The 26,835-nt window shown below is 46.3% G+C and overlaps 1 protein-coding gene across 1 annotated transcript; it reads right to left on the reverse strand.

Annotated features, from left to right (window-relative positions):
* Window positions 1–1,949: 1,949 nt before the first annotated feature.
* On the reverse strand, window positions 1,950–26,835 carry LOC146071681 (thimet oligopeptidase-like). Its single transcript, XM_083179454.1, has 11 exons — window positions 26,821–26,835; window positions 26,547–26,654; window positions 22,006–22,108; window positions 19,307–19,467; window positions 18,740–18,875; window positions 17,866–18,232; window positions 17,365–17,566; window positions 16,891–17,077; window positions 4,641–4,769; window positions 2,964–3,100; window positions 1,950–2,448 (listed from the first exon to the last, which is right to left on the reverse strand). The coding sequence occupies exons 1-11, from the start codon at window positions 26,833–26,835 to the stop codon at window positions 2,290–2,292; spliced, it is 1,704 nt and encodes a 567-aa protein (XP_083035580.1). The 3' UTR covers window positions 1,950–2,289.

A 26,835-nucleotide genomic window follows, 5' to 3' on the forward strand; every position in this document is an offset into this window, starting at 1 on the left:
GTCTAACTTATATCACACCTAAGGAGCAGGGGCACCAACCAAGGGTACACAAATGTTAGACACTTTGCCAGGGGGAAATGTAATACACGTCAATAAAAAGGTCTACATTTCTAAAACAGCTGGTAAAGTGTTAGCATTAACCACACCTGGCACTGCACGGCGGTATTGGGTTTGTGTACAGTAGTCAATTCCATTCTCCTGCTATACTTATGTATTAAACCTTGGAGAGAGAGCCAGAGTGGAGAGAGATAAAAGTACCAAGCAATCCGCTACTGTTATTTATAAAGCACAGCCTGTGAGATCGCAGTTACAGTTGGTGTCTCTCCATTTGATATCTTTCATAGGCTTAATACATCTCCCCTCAAGTTGTGTAAAAAGATCTTTTAAACACTGAAAAGCAAATAATGGGTGTTCTCCGATTTACAGAAGAGAATCATTTACTGACCGGTGTTCCTGTGCTTGTCGATTGAGTAACTTAGGCTGATCCATATTGGAATAGTCTACGCTGATAGAATAGTCTACGCTGATAGAATAGTCTATGCTGATAGAATAGTCTACGCTGACAAAATAATGCTTGCAGTTCCTCTGGAGTCTGCACGCTAAATGCTGGATTGTGCTATTTCTTTTAGTTCTGTTTGGTGCGTTGCCTAGCAACCATTCAAAAAGGTCTGACATCACAGTGAGATCATAATAGTATGGCCAGCTGCTCAGGTGAACAAATTACCCCCTTTATAGCTACTTATTGCCACACATAGTATTTCCCATTATTATTATTATTTTGGAGGGACATGGCCAAACATCCCAGATTTTGCCATGCCCATGTAAATACTAGGGCCCCACAGCTATCTTAATGGCCCTGGGTGACATTAATAACCATGATCTTAGATAGAACGTTTTCACCATGACGTCTCGAAAAATAAAATATGAAGTACTGTTAGTAGGGTTACCACCTCATCCCATTAATTCCGGACACATATTAATTACACAGGTTCTGTGGCTGGCTGACTTCAAGACACCATTTCACCTGGTTTTAAACTGCCACAGAACCTGTGTAATTAATATGTGTCCGGAATTAAAGGAATGATGTGGTAACCCTGTTAGTGATTTCCTTGGTACTTAACATTAGCCATATGCACTTTCATTTGGAGGGTACAGGTTTGATCCAACATTACTCTCTTAAACCCGCTGACTTCAACTACCCGTATATCTTTGGAGGGTACTGTATGTGATTTCTAGGTCAACATTCGCAATGTCAACATGTTGCTTGTCAATATTATAAACATGTTAACCTTATGTGGGTGTACATATTGAACATAGGAGTGTTAACTTTGTGTTGAGAATAGGGTAGAATAGCAGTGTTGACATGCATTGCGTCAACATATCAATATCCCGTATGTTGACAATGTATACCACAATGCTCTGGAACACTGGTGCACCCAGATAACATACAAGAACATATAAACACAGATCTGGCCCTGGTCACAATCAAACCCATAAAGCCAGGACTGGGAAGCTGCGGTGCTAACCACTGTGCCAAGAGAGATCCAGATTTGCTACTTAGCTATTGAGCAAAAACGCCTGGCAATATAATTGCAAAAATATAAATCTGCACCTAATGTCTCTGCATAACAGAAACACATTAAATGAACGTGTAGGTCATATATTCGATATCTATCTAGCTAAAAGGCTAACCACTCATCACCGCCATGAGGCGTAGTACTACCAGTGACCACAAGAGGCCACTCAACATAACAAAATGACTCCTTTGTGTGCTAAAAGATGTCATAACAGAAAGCGAAAGCAATTTTTGCAGGAACGGTGATCCATTCAAAGGGAGATGTGAAGACAGAGACTGGAGGTAAAAGCAGATAGGGAATGGGGGTGGAGTTTGAGAGCTCAAAGTGACAGATTGCAGAAGCATTAATACAAAATACAAAAGAAAAATTAGGTAGTATATTGGTCTTGGATATTTTATTTATTTAGGAAGAGATCTTGATTATTACATTCTCTCAGTTATGAGAAATTAAAATGGTCTGTGTAGTTTCAGACAACCCCAGTGATAACTGTGAGCATTACATGAAGGGTTTCCAAATATCTACATATTTTTTAATAGTGTTCATATGACTTATACAAATTATCAAAATTCTTTTATTTTGAACCTTAAAATACTGATGACAGAATAATTAATTTACAGCAACTTTGAGGTTTTGTTGTGTATGAAACCGGTTACAAATGACAGTTCATGTGCCCAAGGCATTCGGTCTGGTGGATAGCCAATACTCTGGTTTATTAACAGGCTGAAGGCACAGAGCAGGTCAAGTTGGTGAGTCCTTTGCTCTGAAGGAATGCTTCCTGTTTTGGGTCACGACCCAGGAAGTTACGCAGCATATCACTGGCGTCCAAAGATCCTCCAGGTTTCAGGATACAATTTCTGTAATCTAAGCCCACCTGAAGGGAAATGAGAAAAATAAATAAAATAAAATATGTATACTGCCCTAAGCAAGTAAGGTCACAAACCATGCTGCCTATCATTAATCACTTAAAATATTGCTACTGCCTGAGGCTGTTGTTTCCAAACTGTGCCGTGGCACCCTAGGGTGCCTCAGGCCCTTGCAGGGGAGCCTCGGGTTGGTGGTCCAGGATCATTGCAAATTATTTACAATCATTGTGATTGGCAGCTGCCAGCAATGGTTTTGCCTATCATATACTGAAACAGAAGTGAGTCCTGCCCCAAACCACCCAAGGATGACCTATAAACACAATTTAAAATGAATATTTTTTTTTACATTTCTCAGTAAGAATTTTTATCCTAGGGTGACCGTGAAAATAATTCTGATACTCTAAGGTGCAGTGATTCAAAAAAGGTTTAGGAACCACTGATCTGCAGTATAATTATATTGGGTTTCAATTGTACTGGTAAATATAATAAATCAACTTTACTGGATTGAGACTACTATTCTTACCTTTTGGTTCATGACCCCTTCCTGTTTGAAGCGGGTGTAAAACATGTCCATAGAATAAACCTCACTCCACAAATACCCATAATACTGGGCATCATATCCGCCAGCAAGATGTCCAAAAGTCGCAGGCATATTTGTTCCTGGAACAACAGAATGGTAGTTGGCAAGACAGGTAGAAATGACGATATCACATACATTTTGCCACACAGATTGTACCATGAGACAGATGTATTAAGCTTGATGAAGAGATAAGGTGGAGATAAAGTGAAAGGAGATAATGCACCAGCCAATCAGCTATGTTTGTACAATGACTGTTGGGGGTTGATTGGCTGGTGCGTGATCTCCTTCCACTTTATCTCTGCTTTATCAGGCTAAATACATCTGCCTCCATGTATGATATGGGTATAACCAAGTGCTGGCATATTTCTTTCCTGTTTCATGAGATATATATAATCTTATACTTGCACAAATCCAAGTGAGTAAGTTGGTTCCGTGGGTACAAATGACATGGGCCTCTTAAGGGGTGACTCTCCCACTGCCACAGCTATGTGCCCAGTGCACGTTTAACGGCGCACCATTGATATGTACAAAATGAGGGGAGCATAGCCACACAACACACTTAGTGGTAGCACCATCCCAACAACTGAATTCTAAAGTCTTATTGCCTCAACATATATGCATTACTCTGCATCTGTAATTATATTAATACTGGTTTAAAGGCAGACCTATCACATCAGTGACAACTCTAAAAGGTGCCCAATACACTGATCCGATTTGGGCCAATTTCACCCGATCCCAATAGATCAGGCCAAGAAATCGTCCCAAATCAAATGTGTTTGACCGGATACACGGTCCTGTGTGCATCGGGTTGGACCCTACAGATTGAATCAGCTGCAGGTTAATCTGTCGTATCGGACCCATCAGCGGCACATTGCGGGTGCTTATTAGCACCCGCGATTTGTTGGTCTGATCCGTAGGTGCGTGCCAGCGGTGAAGCAATGCTGGCACACACTTATGTGCAGGGGCGGGCAGCGGTAGGGTCTGGGTTGCACTGGCGTGCAGCGTCGCTGCAGTGCACAGTGTCCGGGAAGCGCTGAGCGGATCTGCAGTAGCGGTTGATTGGCTCAGAGTGCTCTCTCTCTCAACCTATCAGAGTCGAGGTTGCTGCAGGTCAGCTCCGCGCTTCCCGGACACTGCAAACTGCCCGCTCCGCCGCTGCATGCCGGTCACCCACACCCCCCCAGGCGATCAGCGCAGACCCGCACCTCCGCTACACCACAGGGTTTGTTTGTTTTTTTGAACTCTTCTGCCCCCACAGCTCCCCAAGAGTTTAACATTGGATAAATCACATGCGATTTATCCCATGTAAAAAAATGGCACATCAAGTGCCAAATAGTTAGGTAGCTCTCCTGGGGAACTGCTGGGGGAGCTGAAGGGAAATTGGTCCGACTTGTCCTCAGGTCAAGTTGGACTAGTGTATGTGGGCCTTTAGAGCGTAGATACGGATAATAAATATCAGTTTTTCGAAATACAGACATCAGTCAGGCTGCCTATACTATTATGATACATGAGACTGTCTTATTCTAAGTAGAAAAAGAGATGGTTTAATCATATCCAGTAAAGAGATGATGGTTAGTGGTTAGATGGGGCTGTTGCCTTAGAGCGGTTTTATCCTCTCACCGGGTGTTGCAGGGACTCCAAGAATGTCTCCGCACAATTTTTTGTATTCATCTACAGGGTCTAAATCTTTCTGTGTGTGTATGACTTGGTCGATTTTGGCCAGAACTATCTGCCGAAAATTCAAAAGACCTGCAAAACAAAACATCAACATAACATCAACATAACATATATTATCAGTATAAGTGATTACATTTCCATCAATAAGATAGAGCGAGGGCCGCATAGGTCAGAGGGAATTTAAGATACTGGGAATTTGTTGTCCATAAGTAGTGTAACAACAACAGCAGTGCATAGCCGTGGGTAATATCAGAGAGTAGCAGGTGGAACTACCAATCAGGGTGCAGGGGGGCGTCAGCTTAGAGAGGGGTATATCTGGGATTGCAGCCAGGAAGTGAGCCTCTTTGAGTCTGGATTCCTCTGGAGACAGTCTTTGAAGCGAAGCTAAGTACTTTTCCTTACCTTACAAACATGTCTGGCCGCCCACGCCGCTCAGCGCCCCCACCTCGCTGGCTTGCGGACGCCGCCCGCCCGCTATCCTCCGCAGCGTCGCGGGGCGGGGGGCGGACGCCGGCAGGTCCCCGCTACTCAGCAGGGCCTGCGCCTTCAGCTCCCAGCACAGGGTCACCATTGCGCGCGTACATGCTGCCGCCGGGTGCTGACGCGCGCCATGCGCCTGGCTCACCCGGCGGCCGCGGCAGCACAGCGGGCGCCGAGTCCCTGCTCCAGGCCGCGAGTCACGCGGCCGACGGAGCGGGCAGCAGCGGCACACGCAGGGCGTCAGACGCCACCCCAGCGGCTGCGTGAGGGACCCCCCCCGCCGCCGGAGGCTCTGAATCATCATCAGCGTTAGGCAGCCCATACAGCCACCGCTTACCTGGTCGGGGCCTAGTCGCCACCCAGACGCCAGGCTCCCCCACAGGTTCCCTCCCAGGCAATCTGAGGGCATCCACTCCTGTGGGCAGTCCCATCCAGCGCATCACTGGCGGACCAGCCAGCAGCCCCATTCCCCTCATGGCCGGCCAGGTCATTTCATTTCCCAGGGGTGGGGGGATCTCCGCCACTGGCAGCAGGGGGACAGCCCCGGGGGTTTTTCCCATGGCGGCCATGGTAATCCAGGTGCAGCCAGGGGGCGCAGGGCGGGCACAGGCCGCAGCCCATCCCCCTCCTACGGCACCAACATACCCACAGCAACAGCCTTGGTACCCCGGCATGGGCCCCGGGGCAGGTTATGGTGCGGGTTTTCTGGGCCCCCATCAGATTCAGCAGGGGGCACCCGTTTCAGGGCCCCACGGGCTTAGTCATGTCCAGCCCCACACTACCCCGGGACAATTTTCCCAGGCGTGGCCCGGAGCTACCCCAACGGTGGGCGTGGGCCAAGGCTACCAGCCTGCCCCGCCTCAGTTTGCTCAGCAGCCAACCTGGGGCCCCTCCCCGGGTTTCCCCTATTTCCCGGGCACAGGTGGTTTGGGAACCGGGGTTTCGGGCCCCTACTGGCAGGGGTACCCCCCACAACCAGCTCCACAATGGCCGACCGGCCATCAGCAAGTTTATCAGGGCGCAGGGCACCCCCAAATGCAGCAACAGTACGTGGCACCCACCCAGCCCCCTGTCTCATCCGCTAGTAGCTTTTCGGGCGGGCAGTTTGGGGGATACAACCAGGCGCAGGCTTCCCGTTACGGCTCAGCCAGTAATATTGTACCTTTGTCTCCAGAGCATGACGCAAGTGCTGGTCCTGACGCTGTGCCTAGAGGGCCATCCCGCAATGCCGTCAACGTGTCTGTCCGAAGAGCAGCCCCACCACCTCGACCACCCACACCAACGGCCTCCACAGGCGGGGAATCAGCCGGCTCTGCTTCAGGGGATCACCAGGCATTGGGCCTGTCAGCGGCGGCTGCCGACACAGAGCCGTCAACATCAGCCGCTGTGGAGCAGGGCGAAACATCCATGGGTGGTGAGCATACTGGTTCTTCTATGTGTGATTCTTCATCTTATCACTCATCTGCCAGTAGTGATGGGTCTGGTTCCCCCAAGCGCCCGCGTAAGCTGGCTAAATTAGTGGCACGCGCGGTAGCAAAGAGGGTCAAGGGCACCAAGCACCCCAGGAAGGAGACCGCCACAGCTGAGGCCCCCCCCTCCGGGGACATGGTGCACTGCGCTAACACAGCCGTGTCCCGAGGTTTACGCAAGGGGGTCAAGGACAGGATAAAAAGGGGCAAGTTCGTTGACCTGTTCGCACTCACCTCGGACATGAAGAAGGACCTGGACAAAGCCAAAAAGGCCCCAGGCAATGGTGAGCTCGCCTTTAAGAGTTTTCACAATTGGCTGAAGGGGTTCCTGGTGTTCGCCTCGTGCTACCTCAGCACCAGGCCCGAGGAACACATGAATGTCATCCGTTACTTATTCTTAATCAACGAGACATTCATGTCCTACAAGGCTAACGCCTGGCGTGAATATGACGAGAAGTTTCGGCTTAATCACGACGGGTCCAGAGTCATGCCCATGGGGTGCAAACATGTCGAGATATGGTTGGAGGTGATAGGTAAGGGGCAGCCCTCCACGGAGTCCTCATCAAAGAAGTCCTTTCCAGGGGGGAAACCCGGGGCTAAACCTGGCGGCAAAGGGAAGTGCTTTGCTTTCAATGACGGCAAATGTGAACGGGGCGCGAAATGTCGCTTCCGCCATGAATGCCGTCATTGCGGGGCAGGGCACCCGGGCAAGTCTTGTAGAGTACCCGGGCACCAGGCAGATGCTGGAACTAGCAGTAAATAAGGCCCCCTCCCCGATAGTGGTACCGGAACTGTTGCGCCGCCTGGCCAGTTATCCTAACAGGGCCGACGCATCGTTTCTGGGCCTAGGTTTTACCCACGGTTTCCACCTCCCTGTCCCTGAATCGGTGTTAGTAGTGTCCCACAAGAACCTCAAGTCGGCGAGGGATTTCCCCGAGGTGGTAAGACTTAAAGTCAGAGCTGAAATAGAGTTGGGCCGCATGGCGGGGCCTTTTCAGACCGAGCCATTGCCGGGGATGTGTTTCTCCCCTTTGGGGGTGGTCCCCAAGAAAACGCCCGGCAAATACAGGCTGATTCAGCATTTGTCTTACCCCCACGGGGCGTCCATCAACGACGCCATCCCCGAAAGCTATTGCAGTGTGCGATATCAATTATTCGATGAGGTTCTCGTCATGGTCCGGGATTGCGGCAGGGGTGCCCTTATGGCTAAGCTAGACATAGAGTCAGCTTTCCGCCTTCTCCCATTGCACCCCCAGTCATTTAGGTTCATGGGTTTCCGGCTAGACGGGGGGATATACATAGACAAGTGCCTGCCCATGGGGTGCTCGGTCTCCTGCTCCTATTTTGAGAGATTCAGATCCTTCCTACATTGGTGCATCCAAACCAACACAGGCTGTAGAGGAGTCGCGCACTACCTGGACGATTTTCTCTTCATGGGGCCAGGAGACCGTGACACGTGCGGGAACATATTAGCGGCAGCCATGGAGATCATGGCGGCCCTAGGGGTCCCCATTGCAGCAGATAAGACAGAGGGCCCTACCACGGTTCTGTCATATCTGGGCATAGAGATAGATACGGGAGCGGGTTGTTGTAGACTCCCTGAGGATAAAGTGGTTAAGTTACACGCCCTCATAGAGGAATGCAGACAGAAGAAGAGGGTCCAACTGCGCAAGTTGCAGTCTCTGCTTGGATCATTTAACTTCGCATGCCGCGTCATCCCCATGGGTAGGGTGTTCTGCCGCAAGCTGGAACGGGCCACAGCAGGGGTAAGGGACCCCCACCACACCGTTAGGCTGTGCAGGGAAATGAGGGACGACCTGTTGGTGTGGTCCACATTCCTAGAACACTTCAATAGGGAACTCATCTGGCCTTTGGACCCCGCCTCCAACGTTGAGCTGCAGTTGTTCACGGACGCGGCGGGATCGTCAGGCTTTGGGGCGTATTTCAATGGGGAATGGTGCGCCGCAAGGTGGCCTCAGTCGTGGGTTGACCGTGGTTTCACGGTCAACCTGCTGCTGCTTGAACTTTTCCCGATCATAGTCTCAGCAGAACTCTGGGCCTCGCGATTAGCGAACCAGCACATAGTGTTCTGGTGTGACAACCTAGGGGTTGTGCATGCCATCAATAATCAGCGAGCGGCATCCCCAGAGTCATTGCGCCTCCTAAGGCATTTGGTGTTACTCTGCTTGCGGCACAACATTCATTTTAGAGCCAGGCATGTCCCGGGGGTGGATAACAATATAGCGGACGCTCTTTCTAGATTTCAGTTTAGTAGGTTTAGGGAATTGGCCCCTAAAGCTTCACCACTGGGGCTTAAGTGTCCCCCTTCTGTGTGGCAGATCATAGAGCCGGCATGACGGACCTGGCTTTATTGTCATTGGCCCCTTCCACCCGCAGAGCTTATGGGGCTGCTTGGCAGGATTGGTCGACATTTCAGGGCTCCCCCGAAGCCAGCGGTAAGTCGGTCAACGACCGGTTACTCGCTTTCGTTTGGGGTCATCATAGGCGAGGCAGGTCAAAGTCGGCTATGGCGGCGGCTTTGGCAGGCATCGCCTTTCATTCGCGCTTACGCAGAGAACCAGACCCCACGAGGTCCTTTGTCCTATCAAAAGCCATGAAGGGTTGGGCGAAAGTGCGTCCGGTGCCCCCGGATGCACGCAAACCCATAGACGAGAACTTGCTGGGGGAGCTGATAGGATGTTTAGCCTCAGTAGCAGAAAACGAGTTTGAGGCGTCATTATTTAGGGTTGCATTCGCATTTGCGTTCTATGGCGCATTCCGCATCAGTGAGCTGGTGGCTCCTAGCAAGCACGCCCTCACTGGACTCCTCGGGGAAGACGTAATCTCTCGAGGAGGACAGGTATTATGCAAACTCAGGAGGTCCAAAACGGACCAATTGGGCAGGGGCCAATGGGTTACCCTGAAAGCGCAGGCTAACGCTGCTACATGTCCAGTTTCCTTATGTCGGGAATATAGCTCCCGCAGACCGGGGGCTGCCTTGCAGTTCCTAGCACATGCGGATGGACTACCGCTGACCCGATTCCAGTTTTCGGCTGTGTTTCGGCGATGTTTGGCTGAGTTAGGTCTGCGGGAGCAAGATTTCGGAACACATTCCTTCCGAATTGGAGCAGCCACTTGCGCAGCGGCGGCAGGGCTTCCACCTTCCGCTATTCAAGCGGTTGGCAGGTGGAAGTCTTCCGCTTATAAGAAATACGTAAGGTTAGATAAGTTAGATAAGTAGTAGAGTAAGCGCCTGTTGCGCCGGCCCAAAAACGATTGTTTACAATCGGTTCTGGAAGGCTAGCGTTCCGGAATCGACGGTGTGAAGGGAATTTTTTAATTTTTCCTCCTACGGTGGTCTAATTCAATTGGCTTCCCCCTAAAGTCCACAGGAGGTTTTTTAAGTTTTTCACCTTCACTTGGGTCGTAGAAAATGTATTTTGTTGTGTATACAGTATATCATGATGTTAACCTCTAGGTTTCTTCTTTTTCAGCCCCTCTCCCCTCCGAATTGACTCTGGGTAGGGTTTGGTTCGTAGGGCACTCATTTATTTTTTGGGCAGCTAGGCACCCTTTAGCCTCCGGGGCCCCCGTCATAGCAAAGGCTTCAGAAACACGGTGGTTCGGGGTTCGGGGCCTGCAGTGGGACGGTTTTTGGGACCTGGTGTCTGCCAAAGCCCGGAGGTGGGGCCGTCCCGATGTGCTGGTTATCCACTTAGGTGGCAATGACTTGGTTAGAAGGACAGGCATCGACTTGACGGTTAAGATCAAGAAAGATTTGTCACGTCTGTTAGAACTCTGGCCGGGTTTGAGACTGGTTTGGTCTGACGTTATTCCACGCGTTAACTGGCGTGGGTGCCGGAATGTGGCGGCAATCGAAAGGGCCAGGCGGAAGTTGAACCACGCGGTCACCAGGCACATTGTCGCCATAGGTGGCACCGCGGTCAGGCACCCCTCCATAGTAACCGAGTCCCCCGGTTTGTACAGGCCTGACGGGGTCCATCTGTCGGACACCGGTATGGCAGTTTTTCTGCAGAATATTTTTGCTAGTTTAGTGTAGTTTAGCGTAGGGGAACTATTTGTTGGATGGCGGGGCCGGGTTCCAGGTGACGACCCCTGGGGTCTTGGGAACCCGGGCTGTGGCGAGAAGGCGCTCTCGACCAGCAGTCAGGTGGGGTGTCAGGTGGTCACTGTGCGGTATTGCCCCCCCTTTGCCAAGAAGGCGGGCGAGTCCCCATGCTCCGGCTGGGGGCGTCGGACACTTCCTGGAAGGTCCGCGTCATGCAATAGAAGGGGGCGGTATGTCCGTCACAGCGCGGGCTGTACCCCACGTGAAGGGGTGTTGCTAGATTGGGACGCTGCGGTCGTTACCATGGCAACACCCGGAACTGGTGCTGGTCTCAAGTGCTTTCTTTGCCATCCCTTATACAAATAGGGGTCATACCATTTAAATAAATATTCATGACCTTTAACCTTACGCAGTTGGTGTCCGTGTCTTATTTCAGTTAAGGTTTGTCCAGTTATTTCTAGGCTTAAGAGTTAAGTTAAGGTATAGATAAACAACAACAACATAATTCCCTAGGAGCCTTAGATAGAGCGAGGGCCGCATAGGTCAGAGGGAATTTAAGATACTGGGAATTTGTTGTCCATAAGTAGTGTAACAACAACAGCAGTGCATAGCCGTGGGTAATATCAGAGAGTAGCAGGTGGAACTACCAATCAGGGTGCAGGGGGGCGTCAGCTTAGAGAGGGGTATATCTGGGATTGCAGCCAGGAAGTGAGCCTCTTTGAGTCTGGATTCCCACCCTCCCTACCCTCTTTTTCCTCTGTGCTATCTGGCCTGACGCCATTTCACCAAATTCGGCTAGCATGCCATAGTTTTAGTTTAACCAATCGGCGAGAAGGCGCTCTCGACCAGCAGTCAGGTGGGGTGTCAGGTGGTCACTGTGCGGTATTGCCCCCCCTTTGCCAAGAAGGCGGGCGAGTCCCCATGCTCCGGCTGGGGGCGTCGGACACTTCCTGGAAGGTCCGCGTCATGCAATAGAAGGGGGCGGTATGTCCGTCACAGCGCGGGCTGTACCCCACGTGAAGGGGTGTTGCTAGATTGGGACGCTGCGGTCGTTACCATGGCAACACCCGGAACTGGTGCTGGTCTCAAGTGCTTTCTTTGCCATCCCTTATACAAATAGGGGTCATACCATTTAAATAAATATTCATGACCTTTAACCTTACGCAGTTGGTGTCCGTGTCTTATTTCAGTTAAGGTTTGTCCAGTTATTTCTAGGCTTAAGAGTTAAGTTAAGGTATAGATAAACAACAACAACATAATTCCCTAGGAGCCTTAACAAAAAATATATGAAAAAAAAACTCTACCCAATACTATATTATCAAAGCGGACCATAAAGTTCTTAATATTGGCAGCAGATTACTAAAGCTTATATAACGAGGACTGTAGTGGTGCTGCCCATAGCAGATTCTAGAATGCAACTAATCTGATAAGTTGTTCTGGACCACACCAACATTTTGGTGTTTATTATGGCAACTTTATTCTTCACTTACAAAGGAATTCTCTTGCAACTTCACAGAATTAAGGGGCTGATTCAGTATCACTCGTAGCAAACAGAATTCGGCCCCAGTCCCGATGTTGGGTTTGTGCATGCAAATTTCTGTGCATGTGCAAACCCAGGCACGGAACGGCTTCGGCAAGTTACGCACTAGCCGGGCCATTCGTTGCGAGGAGGGAGGGATGGGCGCGGAAACGGGGCTAGAGCAGGGGGACTCCCAGAATTTTAGAAGAATTCCCCTAGGAACGCAGGTGGGTCAATGCCTGCTGGGGGCAGGCGGCTGACGTCTCACATGACCTCAGCAGTTGTAACTGACTTAGTCCCCTAGCACGTTACCAAGGGGATCTGGTGGCAGAGGGGAACGGGGCGGTTGGATGAGTGGAGTTAAGGCGCTTAGCAAGCGGGACTGAATTATGCCCTAAGTGTAGATTCCTAACCTACCTGCAAAGGAGGAAATGTCTGTTGCATGTATAATAAGAGCAACACAAGCAACATCATAAAAAACAGGTACACATATAAATTGTCCTCAGTATGAAATGACGGGCTAACAAAATAGAATCAATTTTAAAGCAGAACAATTTCCTGTCTGAAATGTCCAACTTTTGTATTGAAGCAGCTTTAGGGGTGAATTGAATTACATGCAGCAATGTACAAAGCTGGGAAAAGGGTGGTAGTCTCAGGCTTTTATATCCAAGACTATTCAATTCCAGCTTTTCTTTGTGCAGTAGAATACCCGCTAACACACATTTACCTACAGATCTGAAAGGAGATCCCAGAACGAAGGGAGGACTACTTCACTGTACTTGAGCTCAGGGAATTTGTTTGGGTCCGAATTAGTCTCCCATCTCCGATGTTCATGTAAAAACCCTGGGAGTGACTTCGGTGAGTTTCACACTGGGAAGGGAGGGCTAGGCAGGGAAATGCCTAGCCCTCCCTGGGCGTTCTCCTACGAACACACCTACTCGTGGTGGGCGGTTGACGGCACATGACATTAGCGCCCGCCCCAAGATCAGGGGATAACAGCCAGAATAAAAAAGTCAGTCTACACTGACTTATTACCGGAGAGGAGGAAAATCATTCGATGGTGTGCGAGCATTGAATTTCTCCCCCGTTCAGCCGCATGTGTAGCACTGTACACAAGTTGGCACTAATGAGTCTGTTTCGACAAAAACTAGGGAGGCCTACGCACTTGAATATTATGGGCGAGCAGCGGCTCATTAACAAAGAAAAGTACAGCATGGTGTAAAGAGCACACAAACTGGAAAGTGGGACACTGCTGGCTAATGCTATGAGTATAGCATTGAGGTGGTGGCATTATGCTGTGGGGCTCTATCAGCTGGTGTGGTACAGATCCACTAGTTCTAATGCATGGTCACATTAGCAATGATAATTATAGATAGGTTCTCAATAACACTATTCTCTCCACATTGTGGCAGTTCTACTGAAACGATGAATTTTTTTTACCAGAAAGACAATGTCATGCTGCTAAGGTGACACTGCATTGTTATATAGAAAATACGGTACTTGTGTATTATCACAGCGCCCGATTTTACTACGAAGACAAACATAGTAAAATCGCATGCCATTATGGTATGGCATGCGATGCAATTTTAAACAGTTATAATGGCATTTAATGTATTATACCATTAAATGACATATAGGGGGAAATTTGTAAAAAAATAGGTGTATTTGTATCCAGAAATACACTTATTTTTGACATTTACTATCCCGAAAATACGGCAATTCATATTCGTATTGATAGCACATCAATACGACTATGAATGCCGTATTTTCGGGATAGTAAATGTCAAAAATAAGTGTATTTCTGGATACAAATACACCTATTTTTTTTACAAATTCCTTTAGTAAATTTCCCCATAATGTTATTTATTCACACACCCCCCCCCCCCGTATACAATAATGGCATGCAATGCGATTTTTTATCGCACCCCATGCCATACAATAATGGCATGCGATGCGATTTTTTATCGCACCCTATTTTTATAATGGATTCACTGACACAGAGCAGTGAATACATTATATAGGAAAATCGCATCGCATGCCATACAATAATGGCATGCGATGCGATTTCACTACCGTGAATAGCCCACTACGCAAATGCCGTAGTGGGCGCCGTGATAATACACAAGTACCGAAAATCCAATAATGCGGATAGACTGGGTCTTCAAGCTATGGCCCTCTAGATGTTGTGAAACTATATGTTCCAACATGCATTGCCACATTTTTTCCTATAAGAGCATGCTAAAACTGTCAGGGCATGCTGGGACATGTAGTTCTACAACATCTGGAGGGCCACAGGTTGAAGACCTGTGGTCTAGATCTTAACCCCACTGAGAACCTTTTTAAAGAACTGGAGTGACAGGTGCGTTCTAGGCCGGCTTGCCCTTCTTCCATGTCAAAGGTGGTCACTGTACTTAGGGCAGAAACCATACCACCTCCTGATGTCCAGGACCTTGTGGACAGTTTGCCTACAAGGGTCATCATCTTCTGAGGAAACCGTCAGAACTAACAGACAGAGAAACGTGTCAAGACTCTATCTTTACCATTCTGACTCCCACTATCCATTTACTGCCCAGTTTCCAACCAGCCGGACTGAATTACTCCACCGCTCATCTGATCTATCCAAAGCGTCATACTAAAGATAAAGAGGTGCTCCTTCCATCGCAGATACCTGGGCGTCATTACCATCTTGATCCTGTGTCAGCTCCCAGCGCCGCCTCTCTCCATCTCGGGGCTACGCTGGTAGTGAGCAGACCGGACATTACCCGCCTTAAGACTGCCTGCTCCCGGAGAGGTACAGCACCGTACATCTGTGTCAGCTCCCAGCGCCGGCTCCCCCAACATCGGGGCTACGCTGGTTGTCAGCAGACCAGCTACAAACCTGCTTCAGGAGTGCCTGCTCCCGGTACCGGCTCCCAGTCCATCGGAGCAACACCGGTGGTAGCGGACACGCAGCTATCTGATCTCTGCCGCCCTCATCATCAAAACATCAGCCGGTAATATATACTCATATAAACATTGCTTCCTAAATAAACCGGTTTACCACAATATCCTTAATTCAAAGTGATATCTACTTTACCAATTCCTATTTGGGAACTTTTCATATGGTTGGCAACTATAACCAATGGGCCTTAAGTGGTGCTAGTCGGAATTCTAATTTATTTTAAATGTGTATATGTATGTATTTTATAATTTTGTATTTTAATGTGTATTTACTGTATTAAAAATAACTATTAAGTAAAAAGTAATAACTAGAGACAGGATTATATGCATTTGCATATTTGCATATGCATTTGCATATTTTGCCCATTCTCACTGGTTACTGCATATTTTATCTAAAATCTAGTGATGGTGCATATTTTAGGCCCCGCCACCTTTCCACCCGCGAGTCACAGCACTGCTTTGCCCTGCTGCTGCTGCTTGCCAGGTAGTGGTAGAGTGTGCAGGCTTGGGCAATATGTGCGCAGTGTGGGGAACTTTGGATGGCACTGCTCTAGCTGCCAATCCATGTTGATAAAAGTCAGTCGGGGCGGATGCCATTACGAAGCTCCTGAACCTTTGCCTGCCCCTGGCCTGGGACTTTACACCAAGAGACAGACTTCTGCAGCAGAGGAGGCGGGCGGAAGGGTTGTGAAATCACGCGGCGCGGAGGAAATGCCATGTCACAGTGAGTATGCTGCGCAGGGAGAAAGCCTTACACTGCGCCGCCCTCACACGCTATGTTGACATTTGATCCATCGGTGCTGGAGATGAGGGTCCATGTAGTTGATGCAAGAAGAGCTTTGGACGCTGCACTATGCTGTAGCAGCCAGGAAGAAAAGAAATCCTGTGTACAGCACTAGACATCTGCAGATGCTGTGGGCCTATTTTTGAGGTTTATTTGCAACTAATTGTACGCTGATTTTTAAATAAATAAGTTAAAAAGTACTTTTTTTATTATTTAATGTAGCATATGTTAACACTTTTCATGCATATTTTAAGCATTTTTCATGCATATTTGCATGCATATTTCAAGCTTTTTATGTTGCATATAATCCTGTCTCTAGTAATAACAAAGATCAACACATTGCGCTCTCTTCATTTTTGTTATATTTTGCGTCGCCAGAAAGACTCATTAGTCTTTTTTGGGAGCAGCACCTAAGCTGTGGATTGGAGTTATACCTCTATATAGATTCAACCCATTTTGTATATATATACCAAAACTGCGCTTGATTTACCCATCTGGGCAATCTTTTCTGCCTACAAGGGTGTCTGCCGTAACCAATGCACCTGGCAGACCTACAAAGCACTGACATCAATAACATCTAACTGATCTATTTGCTGTCAGTGTCCGATTACTTTTGTCGACATCAGTGGCGTAACTATATAATTTGCGCCCCCCCCCCCGCCAAACTTTTTCGGCGCCCCCCCCCCCCCCCATCATACTTTTTCGGCGTTTATGCATTTATGAAGGAATACTATTAGTGTGTGAAAATAGTATGTAAATACTGAGAGACAGATTTTGGGGCAGAAGAAAGTGGTCAAGAAAAAAAAATTAAGAAAAAAAATATAATAATAATAATAAAATTATAATAATAATAATGATAAGTGAGCTCATAATAAACAAAACACTGATCAGATAAACCAATACTGTAGGCTAATAATGTAAATACATCATACCTGTGTTTGCAAGACGAGATTTTATGAGCTTCTCCACCGTATCCTCCGGAATGGGCCTGCCAGTTTTATAATGTTTTGACATTCGCTGCAAAGATTCTCTCTCCCATACCCAATTTTCCAACATCTGTGAAGGAGCTTCAACAAAGTCTCTCTCCACCTGCGTTCCACTGAACATTGCAAAGTCTGCCTGTGGAACATATATGATTTTAAAGCTACAGTAAACACGATGGGCCAAATGTAATAGGGTGAGAGTTTCAGAAAGTGAGAGATTTTGGGAGAGTGTTCCCCTTTTTTTTAAAACAGCAATCAATTACACTGCAAAAACAGGTTGATTTTGCCATGTAGTTGATTGCTGCTTTAAAAAACATGGGAAAACTCTCCAAAAATCTCTCACTTTCTGAAACTCTCACCCTATTATATTTGGCCCAAAGTGTATACATTTACATTTCACAATATGTACCTGGTGACACCTACTTCCGCACAGAGCTGATGCATTACATGACCAAATTCATGAAAATACGTCTCCACTTCATCATGCTGCAGAAGGGATGGGGCATCCTGAGTGGGTTTAGTGAAGTTGGCAACCATGGCAGCCACAGATATCTGTCTGGCACCATCAGGTAGTAGACACCCAGGCTGTAACCCAAAGCAAGCCGCATGGGAATATTTTCCTTCCCTAAGGATGAGATCAAAAGGCAAAAAAAAAATAAGTCAGCGACTGGCCTATCAGTATTCCATCACGGGCAGTTTCACATGCCTTTTAGTACATTTTCGCCCTTTTTTGGGGGGTAAATCGGCATGGGCAAAAATGTCCGCAAGTTCATCAAAACCAGATGAATTTGCAGCAATTTTGTGGATTTACAAGGGATGCAACACCTGACTGAACACCCCCGTTAGTCTCTTTATTCTAAGACTTGTCCAACAAAAAAACAGTGGATCACAAAAATATGAATTTTTTTTTTTTTTATGGCTTACCGAGGAAATAAGTCAAGGTAGAACTTTCCAACCAGCTGTCCTGTCCTTGCATCTCTTACAGAGAACATAGACACATCCTCATGCCACACTGGAGCACCTTTCTCTAGCTCAAATGTCAGGCCCAGCAGCTCCTGGTAAATATCTAGCAGCCCGGCGGTCACTACTTCCATAGGAAAATATTCCTTGAGAATGTTCTGGTCCACACTGTACGTGGTTTCCTCCACTTGGTTCATGTAGTACCTCATGTCCCACGCATTAATCTGCCCATCAAAATCAAGTCCCCTCTTCTCACATTCCTTTTTTTTTAGTTCTAAAATGACTGCTCTCTCCTTCTCACCAAGGGGCTTCAGCTTTTGGGATAATTCATCTGATAAAACACAGATTTAAAACAATTTTCAAAATATAGTTTAAATCACAAACACCTAGTGATAATTAATCTCAAAGAATATCCATATGTGATACTCTTAAATGCTTGGTGCAATAGGAACCTCAGTGTGTTTACTTCAATATATCTCCTGCAGACAGAATAGTGGAAGAACCGGCACTCCAGGTATAAAGATCAAATGTAATTTTATTAAGGCATGAGAGATATGTACACAAGGCCCAACAGCCGTTTCAACTGTACACAAGGGCCGCTTAGGAAGACTGCTGTGTGTAGTTGAAACGGCTGTTGGGCCATGTATGTACATTTCTCTCATGCCTTAATAAAATTACGCTGGATCTTTATACCTGGAGTGCCGTTCTTCCACTATTCTGTCTACAGGAGGGTGAGTGTAAATATTTATCTTTTATGAACTGTGCAACACAAATATAAGCATTTACTACAGGAGGAAACTGTGCGGTCTTCAATTTATTAAGAAAAACACACACTTGCCTAAGAAACTTTTCACGGTCTTGCTGTTCTTCGCCATGTTCATCTCCAAGACAAAATCAGCATGCGTTTCAAATCCAAGCAAGAGAGTCTTTTCTTCCCTAAGTTTCACAAGTTCCCGTAAGATATGGTCATTGTCCTAAAACAGACCGCATCAAAATTAGAAAGGCTATGTTGGTGGATTTTAGACTACAGCAGTGGTTCCCACACTGTGTTGCCGTGGCACTATGGGGTGTCGCGAGACACTTCCAGGGGTGCCTCAGGTTGGTGGTCCAGGACCAATTAAAAAAATTGATGGGGTTTACAGTGATGGCCAAATCAAGTGTTAGTGGCTGCCAATCTTAAAACATGTGAATAATCAGAAGCACACATGTACGCCAGCACATAACTTAACCTAAAAATTACAAAAAAAGGCACCATTTGCTTAATTTAATCTCTTATTTCAAATTCATCAATAAAATATTTTATTGCTAGGGGAGCCATGATAAAATCTGATATGCTAGGGTGCCGTGATTCAAAAAGTTTGGGAACCACTGGACTAAAGTCTAAGCAACAAGTATGATCTCAAACCTCTTTGCAGCGGGAGTTGAAAGCTAACTCTAGCTTCTGCCTTGTCTCAGGAACAGAACACTTCTTCATGAGTGGGAAGTAGTGGGGATACTTTAAAGTGACCTTTAGCTCTCCTGATTCTGTTTTCTCCAGGGAGTTTAGGAAGTCATCTGGAAGGCCCACTGCAACCCAAATCACAACAATTAATGTTTAAGTAATGCTGTGTACACACGGTGAGATTTGACATTAGATTTTGACTATATAGTCAAAATCGCATGCAGATCGCACAGGTTTTTTAGCTTGCGCTGTCCCGTGATAGCCCAAATCGAAACCCAGATAGACAGGGCAGCAATGACTATATAGTGCAAATCTAATGCAGATTGTATGGATTGTATGGAAAAAGTACAGAGATAGCAAAGATTGCATAGCACTCGAATCAAGTCGAATAGCAAGGGGATCTCACCGCGTGTGTACACCATAAGGTCTAGACGTGTAAAACAACGTAGTACATTACAGTACAATTTCCTGAGATAAATTCAGCAATGATAATTTCTACAGGAATTACTGCAGCTTTTGTTTTGTGATTTTAGAGCATGCGCAAACTCTGGGAAATCCTTTGGAAGTTTTCATCTTTAAAAAAAGAAAAAAAAAATGAAATCAGCCATTGTAAAGAGTTATAATAGCACTAAATATTTTTTCTATGGAATAGTAATAGACATCAATATAGTTACACCAAATAGGTCCTCATTTTACGGTACAAGAGGTTACAATTTGTTTTTTTTTTATTATTATTTCCTGTGCAAGTTTGTTAGCCAACATTTTACAACAATCTTTTTTCCTATTGGATTGAGCAGCAATTGGGAGAATGCATAATTACGTTATTGAAAAATTTATTGCAAAAGCTGCATTAATTTTTACAGCCAAAGTTTCACAACTAATAGGATATGCGCCAATGTCTATTGCTGTATCTTGTACCTAGTGAAAGAGTTAAAAGAGAGGGCATGATGTAATGGTATTACCAAAATCTGTGGGATGCAGGGTGATCATGGACATTTTATTTTAAAGAGGAAATCCTTTACAAGGTGATTACAATTTTAAAAACATTGGGTACTTGTGTATTAGATGGGCGCCGAATTAGCATAAGTACGCAGGCGTAGGCTAAGCTACGCTGTCAGCATAGTCCAACGGTTGCTTAGCGTAGTTAGTGTAGTGACTCCACGGCAGCCCTGCTCTGTCCCCGGCGCCCATGCCAAGCCTAGTGAGCTCCTCTCACACAGCTCCAGTAACTGCCAGATCCCCTGCGCTGACAGACGCCGGCAGAGAGGGGATCATGCGGGCGCCGGCGGAGAGGTGCTTCAGCTGTCTGAGTGCGTCTCAGTAACTAACGCTTCATGCATACAGGGGGTATGCGGGCACAAGTGCGTCCTATGAACAATAACGGAGGCATTTTCAAACCCCCACTATCCACGCTAGCCCGAAGAGTGGCGAGCACAGTGAGCCCCGCGAGGGGACGCGTTACGCGTCCTCCCGACCAGTTCATACCCCCACTATCCACGGTGGCGTGGAGTTGATTTTAGAAAGTGTGGCGAGCACAGCGAGCCACCGAGTCCGAAGCGTGGCGAGCACAGAGAGCCCCGCGAGGGGACGCGGAACACATGTGAAGTAATCCGCGTCCGCTCTCCACGCTTTGGGCTCGGAGGCTCGCCATACTTTATAAAATCAACTCCACGCCGACGTGGATAGTGGGGTTAACAACAGGTTGGGAGGACGCGTAACGCATCCGCTCACCACGCTTCGGGCTGGTGTGGATAGTGGGGGTGTTTCAGGCACACATTCACACCTGCCATATCATACATCTGAGACAGTAATGACAACATGTGTTAACTGGATTTTTTTTAATAATAAAAGGAGAAAAGATCAGGTTCTGCAGCCATTACACTGTCACTTCACCTATGACAGGGACACTGACTGTCTGGCAGCGGCAACACTATACTAATTCTGACTGAGTACGCTATGCGGGAACACTACGCTGATTCTGACACGGACTACGCTAACTATGCTGGCCGCGTAAACACTACGCTGATTCTGAGAGCGCTGCTACGCTAACTACGTACCGGGCGCCTGGCTAATACACAAGTACCAAACACTGAAATAAGAAAGTAATTGAGGTCAGTTCACAATCCTGTAATACAACGCAACATTATCTCCTGCAAAGCAACATTATCTCCTGCATATGTCTCACAACAGGCATGATACAGGGGTGGACACCGTAACCCAGCTGATGCTTCTTTTTAAGCAGTGGCTGTGCTACAATATGCAACTCTGGGCACCGCTTCTGCAGTAGAATGACACCTACTGCATGGTTCTGTGATCTGCTGCTGCATCCGAAGATGCAAATTAGAATCATCTGCATGAACATAGGTCATCTGTTTTCAGTCAGGCTACTCAGGATGGCCAGAGTAGCTGCCAAAGGCCTCAGCACACCCAGAATACATGTCGACATGGCCTTGCTGGCTGGCACCATGGCAGTAGATAGTAACTATGTCATCTCACAGAACGAGATTTGTTCATGCGCAGATCTCATACCATGGGTGATGTACATAAAGAATCCTGTTTGCATACCTCTCTGAATTAGGCCCAGAATGTATATAAATGTGCTAGCTTGAAACCCTCTGCAAGAATAAAGACATGCTTTTATTGTCCAAGCACTCAAAACTCACTTAGCTCTTCTCTGGAGAAAGATAAAAATGTGGTCACTTCATTTAAATTCTTGTTGAAGTCAATGGACAGTGTGCTAATCTTTTTCTTGATGCTCTTAATTTTCTGAAATAAATAAACAATGATGATTTATGGCCAAACTGTGGCCTCCAGCTGTTGTGAAACTACACATCCCAGCATGCCTTGCCATAGTTTTAGCATTCCCTAATAGCAAAACTGTGGCAAGGCATGATGGGACTTGTCATTTCACAACAGCTGGAGGATCATAGTTTGGTCATGCCTGGTTTAGTAGATACAAGTATGAGCAAGTAATAACACTCACCGTACTCCAGGTATAAAGATCCAACATCATTTTGTTAAGGCACGAGAGAAATGCACAAGCGTCTTCCTCAAGGGCCTGCTGTGTGCAGTTAAAACTGCTGTTGGGCCATTTGTGTACATTTCGCTAATGCCTTAAGGTGCCCATACACGGTGCAATGATCGCACCCGTTATGGGCTGCATCGCAACACGTGCGTTTTGCATCGCACCATGTATGGGCACCTATAATAAAATTACGTTGGATCTTTATACCTGGAGTATCGGTGTGGGGATTCCATTGTGCCAGAATCAATCTCCTTTGTATAGTAATATTATTAAGCATCTTATCCAATAAATTTGAATACGTGCAGGGTATCTAATTTGTTCTGATGTCAAAGAGTCTACCTTCATATGAGATTCACATGACTCACGAGCCACTTCAAAACAAAAGAACGTGCAGGCTACTGTGGAACAAATCAGAGCTAATAGCTTTGTCCCCTAAGTTAAGCAGTCATGGGACAATACAAGTGATACAGGGTTAAGATAAATATCTCCATTAAATATATACACTGTATAGTGTGCCTCTGTTGTGTATTAGGAACGGATCTCATGAATAGTGTGATGCTTTGCAACATTGTATTCTTGGACAGAAAGTTATTATTGCTATATGCGTGTACAATGTGCTACTAAAGTAGCTAACATGTAGTCTTAATGGGTTGGGATCATTTGGTCTACAGCATGATGGTGGACAGTCATTAGGTCGATATGGGAAAAGGTCAACATGGGAAAAGGTCGAAAGGTCATTATTGTGACAATGTCTCGGTCAACATCAAAAGGTTAACATGGGGTTTTTCACTGTTTTAGGACCCGAATGTAGACACGGTCGACATGGACACCGTTTAAAGTGCATCGCTCGCTATGCTTCAGACACAGTGCCTCGGTATGCTCGGCACACTATTTTATTCTCCCACCACGACCTAGTGCAGTGGTTCCCAACCCTGGTCCTCAAGTACCCCCAACGTTTTCCAGGTCACCTGGCAGGTGCACTCATTATTCAGGCACATTTGAAAAGATCCACAGGTGGAGCTAATTATAGCACTTGTGATTCTGTGTGGAGACCTGCAAAACATGCACTTTTGGGGGTACTTGAGGACCAGGGTTGGGAACCACTGCCCTAGTGGCTAGTAGGGCATGAAATTACGTCTTTCGCCATATGTCGGCTCAAAAAACAGTGAAAAACCCCATGTCGACCTTTTCACTGTCGACCTAGACACTGTCAAACTAATGACCTATCGAACTAATGACCTTTGGACCTAGAACCATGTTGACCTTATGGTGTCGACCAGGGCTGGGCAACACCGGCCCTCCAAATGTTAGTGAACTACACATCCCAGGATGCTTTGCATTAGTTTTGCTACGTGGCCATGCTGAAACTGATGCAAGGCATGCTGGGATGTGTAGTTCATCAACATCTGGAGGGCCGGTGTTGCCCAGCCCTGCTGTAGACCAATGACCGCATCCCGACTTAATGCGCTGGCTGTGCTTGCTCAGCTTAATGAAAGGATCAGTGCTGCGTTCATGTAGCATATTGGCACATTTAAATTGCTGACCTCTTAATTGCAGCACATTACCCAGTACCTAAGTGATCCAATCACGGGATTGCCTCATGTGTACACCAGGTTATCTGTGCATGATTATTCCATGGTAATACCAGAACAACGGATTGAATGCAATAAAACATAGAGGCCACTGACGGCCCTGTGCCCACACTTGCATCAATTGGACATAAATTATGCAGAGCGCAGAACCCAGTGTCTAGGTGATTTATCACAAGACTGCCGAATGTGGACAGAAGGCAATTTATGTGTGTGACAACCCTTATGTGTATTGTGCATAACTCAGTACCAGGGTAGATCCCTCAGGCATTAATCACACAATCCTATAGCTACACATGTGTATTTGTGTTATATAAACTGCATATAACGCACAACCCAGAGTTCAGGTGATCCCACTACGAGATTGTCTCATGTGGACGCCAGATAACTCATATATGTGACAACCAACATGTATATTATGCACTAAGCAGTGCCAGGGCAGATCCAATATCAGGATTACCGTGTGTGGACGCCTCTGATTATTGTATGCCCGAGTGGTTGTGTATTCAACACATAGTGGCTTAATAATACAAGAAAGCACACATACATGACAGCAACACATTGGTGAATTGCTATAAAACAACTGTAGGATTACCCGCTGTGGACAGAGGGATACAGACCCAGAGCACTCTGACGACACATCAGACAACTCTCTCAATAGACAGTGAGAATATTACTCACAAAAACACTTTAGGCAACTGATACAGTTACTAGCATCAATACCAAGTCTAAGCAGTAACTTAGATCACATTTAGCTACTCTATTCACAGAGTGATTTTTAATCTTTAATATTTTTTTTTCTCTTTATATCTATAAACTCTTTTTTTAATATTTTCGCTACTTATCTGAAAGGTCTCACATTACTGTTTACTGTATAATACAACACCAACACAGAATGATGACCTGCTAGCTAACCTAAGTTCAATAAAGAACTCTAAAAATACAAAAAACAAAAAAACGAGATTTAATAAAATATACACCTATTCATAGGTAGAACTTCTTTTTAAGTTTGTGGAACAGGAGTGCATCCCACCTAACTGATTCACTTTTTCTCTTCTATCGTTACTGTGACCTCTTAATTGCACACGTACTGCTGCTGTAATTTGTAGTTATAGGAAATATAGAGGTCAGATTGTCCTTTTAGTATAACAATGATCAACCCTTAATTTAAATCAGTGGAGTTGCATACCTGTTTTTTTACAGCATAAACAGAAAGAAAAAAAATCAGTTGGTGCACCTGGCAGCCTATGGTGGGTACACCAGAAGTGGTAACCCCACACCACTAACAATAAGGGGAAAAAAAGCAATATATGGTGTCCCAGGTTACACCCTACTAATGCGGGATACGGTCATTGGGTCACCACCAAGTAGGTCGACAAGCATTAGGTTGACACCACTAGGTCGACATGCAGATAGGTCGATATGTTTTTTTTTTTACTTTTTTTTAGCCGACAGGCAGTATTTCATGCCCTACCATCTACTATGGCGTGGTGGGAGAATAAAATAGTGTGCCGAGCGTAGCATGTGAGGGGACGTGGTTGTACGGCTCGGTGTCCATGTCGACACAACATGCGCCGACAGGTGTTATTTCATGCCCTACCATCCACTAGGACATAAGGGTAATTTTTTTTTTTAAAGTCGACTTTTTCACTGTTGACTTAATGACCATGTCGACCTTACCCATGTCGACAAAATGACCATGTCGACCTTACCCATGTCGACAAAATGACCATGTCGACCTTACCCCTGTCAACCTAACCTTGTGTCAACCTACAACCATGTCAACCTAAATGCATGTCTACCTGATGGTGTCGACCAAATGACTGTCTAACAACTTGCTGGTGACCAAGTAATCCACACCCATTAATGCTAGGGTCACATATGGGGATGCAGTCAAAATACAGACAAGGACAAAATCCCGACTTTTAAAATCCTGACATGGTCAAAATACCGACATATAGAATGTACAGGTGAAACAGTCAACATGACAGGTCGGCATTGGTTTTTTCACTGTTTTTTGACCCGACATGTGCCGACAGGCGGTATTTCCTGCCCTACCATCCACTAGGACGTGGTGGGAGAATAAAATAGTGTGCCGAGCTCAGCGAAGCACCGCGCCCGAGGCATAGTGAGCGATGCGAGGGGCTGATATTCACTTCCAACTGTGTCCATGTTGATATTCGGGTAAAAAAAACGGTGAAAAAACCCATGTCGACCTCGCGACCTGTCGACACAAAGTCATGTTGACTGTTTCACATGTGCATTCTATATGTTGGTATTTTGACCTTGTCGGGATTTTAAATGTCGGGATTTTGACCGTCGGGATTTCATACCGAATCCCACATATGAACATACACACAAAAGCCCTTAGAAGAGACTATACTGCATGGAAAAAACAGATGAAAGGAGGGAAACAAGTATCACAGGCAGAGAGAATACATTCGGTAATATGATGATTAGTTTACAAGAGACCGGAAAAAAAGGGCGGTGGTGCCCTTAGCAACCAACCAGCTTGAATTTTTTAAACTTTAATAGAGTGTAACTGGCCAGTGCTTATAAATGTCCCACACAGAACAGATATAAACCTTACCTCTTGTATCTCAGCAGAAAGGTTTAAGCCATTCCTTTGACCCCACTTAAGCAATCTTTCCAAGAGCCTCTTTGCCTCTGGTTTCATAGAATCGGGAGGGAGGACTTTCTGTAACAGTTCAAACACACAACAGTCAATATAATATCCGACTTAGTGACTAATGACAAATGAACACCAACACAAGAAGATTTACACAGAGTTTATGAAGTCATTTATACAGCGCACACATTCTGAGTCATTCACATGTTTAGAGATTGGAATCTATATCACCTACCATATGTATACCCAT

This window comes from Crinia signifera, chromosome 1 (genome assembly GCF_055691185.1).
Source record: "Crinia signifera chromosome 1, ASM5569118v1, whole genome shotgun sequence".
Lineage (NCBI taxonomy): Eukaryota > Metazoa > Chordata > Amphibia > Anura > Myobatrachidae > Crinia > Crinia signifera.